The sequence below is a fragment of the Cucurbita pepo genome, unplaced genomic scaffold, assembly GCF_002806865.2.
Source record: "Cucurbita pepo subsp. pepo cultivar mu-cu-16 unplaced genomic scaffold, ASM280686v2 Cp4.1_scaffold000486, whole genome shotgun sequence".
Classification (NCBI taxonomy): Eukaryota; Viridiplantae; Streptophyta; class Magnoliopsida; order Cucurbitales; family Cucurbitaceae; genus Cucurbita; species Cucurbita pepo.
In genome coordinates this window covers 9,519-18,500 of record NW_019646715.1, presented here as the reverse complement: position 1 = coordinate 18,500, position 8,982 = coordinate 9,519, and the positions used below count along the sequence as shown (strand labels likewise).

The 8,982-nt window shown below is 35.0% G+C and overlaps 2 protein-coding genes across 2 annotated transcripts; both read left to right on the top strand.

Annotated features, from left to right (window-relative positions):
- The first annotated feature begins 930 nt into the window (after positions 1-930).
- LOC111785434 (probable ribose-5-phosphate isomerase 2) lies at positions 931-2,394 on the top strand. The gene has a single exon (XM_023665822.1). The coding sequence runs from the start codon at positions 1,164-1,166 to the stop codon at positions 1,971-1,973; it is 810 nt and encodes a 269-aa protein (XP_023521590.1). The 5' UTR covers positions 931-1,163; the 3' UTR covers positions 1,974-2,394.
- A 1,515-nt stretch (positions 2,395-3,909) lies between these two features.
- LOC111785435 (E3 ubiquitin-protein ligase MARCH8-like) lies at positions 3,910-7,234 on the top strand. Its single transcript, XM_023665823.1, has 8 exons — positions 3,910-4,208; positions 4,655-4,913; positions 5,279-5,350; positions 6,044-6,111; positions 6,208-6,358; positions 6,440-6,520; positions 6,615-6,701; positions 6,820-7,234. The coding sequence occupies exons 2-8, from the start codon at positions 4,656-4,658 to the stop codon at positions 6,919-6,921; spliced, it is 819 nt and encodes a 272-aa protein (XP_023521591.1). The 5' UTR covers positions 3,910-4,208; position 4,655; the 3' UTR covers positions 6,922-7,234.
- The last annotated feature ends 1,748 nt before the right edge of the window (positions 7,235-8,982 follow it).

The window sequence follows — 8,982 nt, the reverse complement described above, 5'->3', positions numbered from 1 at the left end:
AAAAAAAAAGGAAAAAAATTTTAGAAATTGAAAAATGAAATAAGAGAATTAAAATAATTTTCAAGAAGTTAGAGGAAAAAAAAATTGAAGAATTATTGAGTCATAGGTTAAAGTAGACATAAAAAAGATATACTCTATAGATGGTAAAATGTCCATATACTAATTTAAGAAGTTTTTCAATTTTTTTTTTCTTAAAAGATTAAAGGCATTTATGATATTTTTAAAAATACATGAGTATATTTAAAACCATTCCTTCTTAATAACATTTTTTTTTACCTTTTCTTAATTAAAGGTATTAATACCAAATTTAAAATTTAAGAGTATTTTTTAAACACATAAATCTCAAAAATACGTATATTTTTTTTAAAAGTTAATAAAAAAAAACTCCAATTTTGCATTTTTATTTAAAAAATATTAGTTTTTTAAAAAAATACCTTCAAACTAAAAAAATTTTCAAAAATATTCTTACAATTAATTTTGGAGGAAAACATTTAATATTTAGTTTCAAAAATATTCTCGAACCATGGATAATATTTCAAAAATACCCTTTAACTTCCTAAAAGTGTTTAAAAAATATTTTTCAAAATTTTCATTAATACTAAATTTTTTAAAAAACATGAAAATTACCTTTACCGTTAGTAGCACGTTTGAAAAAAAAAACTTCAATTTTCAAAAAATATATTATAAAGTATGAAGTGTTAATTAATTCATATATTGATAATAATATTTTTTAAAAGAATGTTATAAGTTTATGAATATTTTTTTAATTTTAATTAATTTTAATGTAGGTTAAATGGAATATTTTATCTGACGGCGGGAGAAATACGCGAAAAAAGAAAGATTTTATTTTAATTGGGTTCAGTTCCTGTTTTTTTAAATCCTGAGAACCACCGCGTCCGCCTTCCCCCTTTATATAAATCCCTTATTTTTCCCTCTCTTTCTCCCCGTCTAAACCCTATCGCTTCCACTATTCTCCGCCACGCGTTCCCACCTTCAATTATCCTCCTCCTACATCTTTGCCTTCTTCCCAATCCCTTCATCACCCTCCATTTTGATTCTCCTCCATGAAACCCCTCTCCCCATTTCGATTGCCCTTCCATTTCTGCCTCACCACTCACTACTGAGCTTCCATCCATTTCTTTTTTCCGATTTCATTCACCATAATGGCCATTCCTTATCTCCCCAAATTCATCGCCTCCGACACCTCTTCCATGGTCGGCCCTCTCCTCGCTCCCTCTTCTGCGCCTCTTTCTCCGCCCATTTTCACTCAGGATGATTTTAAGAAGGCTGCCGCCTACAAGGCTGTCGAATTCGTTCACTCCGGTATGGTTTTAGGGCTTGGAACCGGCTCCACTGCCAGGCACGCTGTCGACCGGATCGGCGACCTTCTCCGACAGGGGAAGCTCAAGGACATCGTCGGAATACCTACCTCCAAAAACACCTACGACCAAGCCGTCTCGTTGGGAATACCTTTGTCCGATCTCGATTCGCATCCTGTCATCGATCTCGCCATCGACGGCGCCGATGAGGTCGATCCCGATCTTAATTTGGTGAAAGGCAGAGGCGGCTCCCTCCTCCGTGAGAAGATGGTTGAAGGTGTTTGTAAAAAGTTCATAGTCATTGTTGACGAGTCCAAGCTCGTCGACTTCATTGGCGGCAGTGGTCTCGCAATGCCCGTTGAGGTCGTGCCCTACTGCTGGAAATTCACCGCTGTTCGCCTTCAGAATCTCTTCAAGGACTCCGGTTGCGTCGCGAAGCTTCGAACAGTCGGAGAAAACGGAGAGCCCTATGTCACGGACAACGAGAACTACATCGTGGATTTATATTTCAATGAAGACATAGGGGATTTAAAGGTCGCCAGTGACAGAATCTTGCGACTCCCCGGAGTGGTGGAACACGGTATGTTTCTTGACATGGCTACCACCGTCATAGTTGCAGGTGAGCTAGGAATTACAATAAAGGATAAGCAATAAGAACAATAGCAACCCATTAACGGGAGGAGCTTAGATTTGATCCATATGTTATAGAATTTCGATTTATTGTTCACTCTGATAGAAATTTATAGAAATTTGGAGAAATCTGCATCATAACCTTTGAGTCTCTAAGAGGAGAAGAACTTCGATTACATAGAATCGCTTTGAAGAGTGAGAACCAAACAGAGTAGCTGTGGCTATGAACATGACTGTCTTTGATTTTACAACTTGTTTAGAGAGATAAGCTGAGTTGAGCAGTGTCCAATGTTTGAAGGCTGTCATGTTCATGTCATGTCATGTTAGATTTCAATAGCAATAACTTATAAAAAAATCTGCCCATCATTCTCAGTTTTGCTGCTCTGATTACTGTTCTTCACTTCCCCCTCCTCTTTGATTGAAATATTCAGCAACTTTGGATTAATCCAGCTTGTAACTTCAAATTCAGTTCAGTTGGAGTTTCGTTGTCTGCCCTTTACTCCTTTAGAATTTGCAGCTCATCCAATTACAAACAATTGCATTTCAAAGAATGCATTGATACAAAGAAAAGGAAACAATGGATTAATATATTTGAAATGATGTTGATACAAAGATCGGGAACCTAGTCCGATCTAATTTTGTGGGTTGATGGATCATTCCCGACTTGGACTATGATTAGAAGGCTAAATGAAAACAGACCTAAACAAACTTATAAAGCCCAATTCCTCTCCTATTTATTTAAACCACCTTCATTCTTTTGATTATTTAATTTCAAAAAGTAATTTTTAAGGTAGAAAATTTTACTTCTAATTTATTTGAATAAAAAAAATAATAATAATATGATGATTTTGTTTATGGAAATGTTGAAAGTAAACAGAGTGAGAAAGAGTGAGAAATAAGAGAGAAAAGAATGAACTTGGACACCAATTCATCTTTCCCTTCAACTTAATCCATGTTTAATCATTATATAATACATACCCACACTTTTTTATATAATCCTTATTTCCAAAATTTCATGTAAATAATTAATTATTAATGAAATAGCTTATTATTAAAATTAATCATCGGTTGATGATTAATGGAAGTCTCCTATGAACTCAATAATGAAACATGTTTGGTTCAACCACGCCTCTCTACTTCATTTTGTGTATATATTTCTTTTAAAATATTTGGATTTATGGTTTAGGTATTATTCCTCAAAAACTTCTTTTTCATAAAATAAAATTTACTTTTAAATTAAATTTTATCAATTTTTTTTAGTTTCTCAATATATATGAGATAGAGAATTTAAATTTTTGACTCGATTCTACCCATCTCAATTTTAATGAACTTTTCTATTTGAAAAACATGTAACATATTTTAGGTATTTGAATGAAATAATTATATAATTTTGAATATTTGTCACCCTTATTTCTAATCGGGTAAAATATTTTTTTTTATTTATTTACCAGGTATTGAATCTGTGCTAATTGTCAAAGTGAGTATGATGTAGCATAATTGATGTACATTCTTTCTGTTCAAATCGAACTTCAAATTTAAGAAATTTTAAATTTTTGGTTAGTACATTTATTTTTTTCGAAAAAAATCTATTTCATTACTAAACATTAATAGAGAGATAAAATATAACAACTCCTCATTGACATATAATTTTGTTAATTAATTTAGGGTTGTTTGTACTAGGTTTTTTAATTTTAAAAGGTTTAGTTATCTTAATTTAAGATTAAAATGTTTAATCATTTTTAAAAATTTTAATTTTTGGTCTGACATAATTTATACTTTTAAAATTAAAATTGAAATTTGTATCTACCAATTCCGGAAAAATAAAACCTTTTTTATTTTATTGAATTAAGGGTCTATAAAATAAAATAAAAAAAAAGAAAATAGAAAATTACTTATTATATAACCTAATCTGTCATCGAAAAAAATCTAAAATATAAAATTCATAGGGTCTCATAATAAATTTTGCATTACAAAATGATTCTAACAGAATCTCACAATTTGTTGATGTTTTTCATCACAAAACATTAAAGAAAAGCATCGATGCAGCTTATAAAACCACAAGACGGGTGAGGTGAGGCAAAAATTAGAGCGAAACCAATCATGCCGCCCTCTCTCAACTTCTAAGATATGCGGATTAACGTATATGGGAAATGCACGCGAAGTGTTTGAAGAAATGCCAAGCTGAGAGAGATGCCCAAAAACCCATTTAATCTTCTTCCTTCCTTAAAACACAGAGCAACATCGCAGGGCATAAAAAGGGTACCCGCTTTCTTTGCTTGTAGAAAATTCCATCCCCTTCTTCTAAGTTTCTTCCTCCTTTTTTTATTTGCTTCCCTTTTCTTATATTCTTCTTTTCTGTTTTTGATTCTTTCGTCTTTCTTCCTTCCTTTTCTCTTCTGCCTGTTTCTTCTCCTTTTCCTCTGTTTTCCTCTGTTTTCCTCCTCCTCCTTATAAACCTTTGCCTCTACTTTTTCCTGTATATCTTTCCTAATGTTGTCGGTGGGGTCTTAAAGAGGATCCTGTAGTCTTTTTTTGTTGGGCTTTTTCTCATTTATCTTGTTTTGTCATTGCCCACATACATGTTGTTTAATCTCTAGCATAACCCATTAATTGGAAAGAATTAAGGCTTGGTTTCTCGTATCTCTATGCTGTTGGTCAGTTTAGATATTGTGAAATCAATTGTCCTGATATTGAGAGTTTTTTAGTATGGGGGATCACTTTGTTTTGCTGGTTGATCGGTTGTTGACGGAGTCGACATTAGGAGCAGCAATCGAGAGTCGAAGGCAGTCGATGGAAGCAACATCGTCTTCTTCCACAGATGATTTGAAGAGGAATAAGTCAACCTTAGAAATGGAGTTCGAAGATATACCTTCTTCAAAGAAAATGGTGGAATGTAGAATATGTCAGGATGAGGATGAAGACTCGAACATGGAAACGCCTTGCTCGTGCCGTGGTAGCCTTAAGGTTTGTTGATGAACTCATTTCTGATCATTGTATTGGTGATCTTCTTGTTGTGTTCTTCATGCCTTCGTGTTTGTGAACTTTGCACTTGATTCCAAATATGGAGCATAGAAACAAACTTCTTTGCATTTTTGGAAAGCAAGCTCATTGATATATGCCATAGTTGTCATTATAGTTCACTTCAGCAACACGGATACGTCATTCTAATGCATCATTATCTTGAAGTTTACATCTCCAACACAACTCTCAAGTTGTTAACTGTGCTGCTTTCTCGTGCATATATCCATTATTTCTCCATACCCAAAAATCTTGTGCCACAATAGATTTCTCATGTAAGTTTACTTGACATGTTCCATTGGATTTTGCAGTACGCGCATCGAAGATGCATACAGAAGTGGTGTAATGAGAAGGGTAACACAGTTTGTGAAATATGCCAACAGGTGGAGTATGATGTTTTGTAGTTCTTTCCTCCTAGTTTTTGTCACTTTTTCAAGCAGTTCATTGATATAAGATTATAATCTATAGTGTAACAGCCCAAGTCTACCGCTAGTAAATATTGTCTTTTTTGGTCTTTCACTTTCGAGCTTTCTCTCCAAGTTTTTAAAACGTGTTTGCTAGAGAGGGGTTTCCACACCCTTATGAAGAATGTTTCATTCTCCTCCCCTCAATGTGGGATCTCACAATCCAGACACTGTGCGGTGTACCAACGAGGATGCTGAGTCCCGAAAGGGGGTGGATTGTGAGATCCCACATTGATTGGGGGAGAGGAATGAGTGCCAGCAAAGATGTGGGGCTCCGAAGGGGATGAATTGTGTGATCCCAAATCAATTAGAGAGGGGAACGAGTACCAGCGAGGATGCTAACCCCAAAGGGGAGTGGATTGTGAGATCTCACATCGGTTGGGGAGGAGAATGAAACTTTTTTTTATAAGCGTGTGGTAACCTCTCTCTAACTTGCGCGTTTTAAAAATCTTGAGGGAAAGTCTGAAAGGGAAAACCTAAAAAGAGGACAATATCTACTAGCAGTGGGCTTGAGCGGTTACATATAGCATAATTGTTGCTTTGCCCGAGAATATCAGTTTGTTTAATGCAGTTTGTACAACAAAACTGAACAATGGTACTATGGTTTTTCAGCAATTCAAGCCAGGCTACACGGCTCCTCCTTCGTTATTTGAAATGAGACGTATCCCAATGAACTTCAGGTAATGTTCTTGCTATAATTCCTCCAAAGTATGATCTTTCCACTTTAACTTGAGATTTTCTTGAAGTTCTTTGATTGACTCTGTTTTTCCTTGCAGGGGGAACTGGGAGATGTCTAGAAGGGACTCGGATAGTCCTACCTATATAACAATGGTATCATCAAACCGTAATGTGGCTGATTCCGATTATGATGAGATAGCAGCTTCTGCTGCAAGCAGTGTCCTATGCTGTCATTCAATTGCTATCACCGTAAGTTCTCTTTCTCCCTTGAAGCGTTTGTGTTAGGAAAATATCAAAACCTGAAGCGTTTGTTTCTCTTTTTCTTTGTAGTTCATGGTTCTTCTGGTTTTGAGGCACACTCTTCCCCTCATGTTTAATGAAGCCAGTGATTACTCTTTTCCTATGCTTCTGGTAAGAAATCTTATGTTCCATTTCTGTTTTTCAACAAATGCAACACCCCCAAAGCTTTGATCAGAAAGTTGAATTATACTCCCTTCTATGATAGTTGATATGCCTGCGAATTTTCGGGATCTGCCTACTGATATACGTTATGTTCAAAGTCGTCACTGCGGTGCATCGTCGTCGACTTCTCGTACGTGCCCGGAACAATTCAATGCATCATCTCCTTTTACAGTTAACAAACATTTTCATCCTCTTAGTGATAATTCAAGTATGTTTATGGTTTCTTGTTTTTGGGTGACTATGATCAGCTGCCTACGTCTTCTAGCTCACCCATTACTTCATCCAGCATAGCTCGGAGTTCGATGTCCCAATCGCCCCAACCTCAGCCTAACATTATCCGTGTTCGATGAGTTTTGTACGAGCTTGGAGAAACTCGATTTCAAGGCTGAAAAATGGTGTAGCTGTGGTTATCCTAATGCAAAAGGTTTCATGGCTGTGGCGTTTCTCAGCTTCAAGTGGAAAATCACATTGTAAAGGATAGAAGAGAGAATATTTATCAAGAAAAAAAATGCTCTTAGATGTTTGAAATTGTTATGCAGTTTATTAAATCATTACTCTTTTAGAAATTCTCTGTACAGATAGAAAATACAAAATGAAAGATATATATCTATTCTCCCCAACTTTAATGCAAGGGTTAATGCAAGGGGAGATTATTAAGATTTATGTTTTAATCTTCATAATTGATTTATTTTTAATAACTAATATTAATTTAGATGATTTTATTTGCAATGTTATGAGTCTAATCTTGAATGGAATGTGATCGACATGAAAAGATTGTGTTGAAAAGATTGTGTTTCTAAAATGTCTGTAGTATATGGATAAGGTTGGATGTCTTAACCTGATACAACTCACCAAATTGTTCATATGAAGATACGTGAGTTACAATGACTTTGTATAAGACTGGACAACTACAAAGTATTTAATCTCTCCTTATAAATTAGTTAATTGAAAATATAATCTCTCCTTATAAATTAGTTAATTGAAAATATTTACATTTCACAATACGAGGATAGCCCTAGATTAGACTTTGTATAAGTCTGGACTTACGAGGATAGCCCTAGATTAGACTTTGTATAAGTCTGGACTTGTGAGCAACGGCAAAGGATTTAAGTTTTATTTTCTATTTAAGTTGTAGCCCTAGGTTAGATTTGGTGAGGATATTTTGTTTTTTTATTGTGGTTTACATATACATCATATCATATTTAACTATTGATGGCTAATATCTTGTATTATTGAGGATATTAGTCTTCCATTACAATTTACCATATGTATCATATTTGCCATGCATCATATGTTAATATTGTATCATTTATTTTTCTTGATCATAGGCTAATATCATGTATTTATTGATTACTCTTTCCATTTCATTTGATTCGGTAAATAATTATAAATAGAAAACTTTTTAGGTGCGGAGGTTTTAGCAAATATTCTCATGATATTGGAGACCCTCTAATTTAGCAACCTCAATCCTTTCTTAGCTTATGAATCATCTTCTCATCTTCTTCGTTTCAAGACTCTAATCTGTCTTACCACCATCAAACTTTCTTCATCCAAAAATCTTGTTTAAGAAATCCAAATATTCTTGCTGAGTCAAGTAGGTTGGGCTACATTGATAGAACTGTAGTTTCACCACCTCGCTTTGAACCAGCAACCTTCTCAACACTCAACACCAAATATTTGGCATGAAAAGCAGTCATCAACGACTTCTCTATCTCCTGCTCTCTTCTCTCACCGAGGAAGCCATTGCTGCTATCATTGGTCTCTACACTGCTCGTGACGTTAGGCTCACATTGAAGACTGTAGAATTAAAAGCTCGCTCTAATACTCATTTGTTGAAATTAGAATACGCTCCGATACCAACTTGTAGAAAATAGACGTTCGCTCTGAAACCAACTCGTTTAGATAACTCTCACGAGGCTGTGAACGATGTGTCGGGAGGGGAGAGACAAGGAGACAAAGAATTCTCAAAAGTCTTTTTCTATTCTACTGTACTTTAATTTTGCTCTTTTCCTCCTCTTTTTTCTCCTTTTTGCTCCAAGCTCTGCTATTACCATAAGGAGTAAAACCTATTTATAAGTTTTACTAAGGCTAAAATTGGCCATAACTATACCATGTTTTCTCACCCATAAACTTAAACTTAGTTCTATTCAATTATTCCACATGCGCCGTTTTCGTTTTCTTGAGCTTAGTCGTGGTTTCTTCAATTTTCTCTTCTTGTCCTCGAGCGGCAAACTAAGTTTGTCTTTCTCCAATGAGACTTCATTTAGATCTTCTCGAGAACAGCCCATATGAGACACCAACTCTTCATTTTTCTCGTTCTCAGCCATGCTTGACTTAGACATCATGGCTTCATTCAGTTTACTCAATTCCCTTCGCAAATCCACGACGACATTTACAGCTAGCATTTTTGC

Excerpts from the sequence above, each read along its gene's own strand:
- LOC111785434 (XM_023665822.1), top strand. The coding sequence starts at position 1,164 with ATGGCCATTCCTTATCTCCCCAAATTCATCGCCTCCGACACCTCTTCC.
- LOC111785435 (XM_023665823.1), top strand. The coding sequence starts at position 4,656 with ATGGGGGATCACTTTGTTTTGCTGGTTGATCGGTTGTTGACGGAGTCG. Across the intron at positions 5,351-6,043 it reads TTTGTGAAATATGCCAACAG|CAATTCAAGCCAGGCTACAC; the intron begins GTGGAGTATGAT and ends ATGGTTTTTCAG. Across the intron at positions 6,521-6,614 it reads ACTCTTTTCCTATGCTTCTG|TTGATATGCCTGCGAATTTT; the intron begins GTAAGAAATCTT and ends CTTCTATGATAG.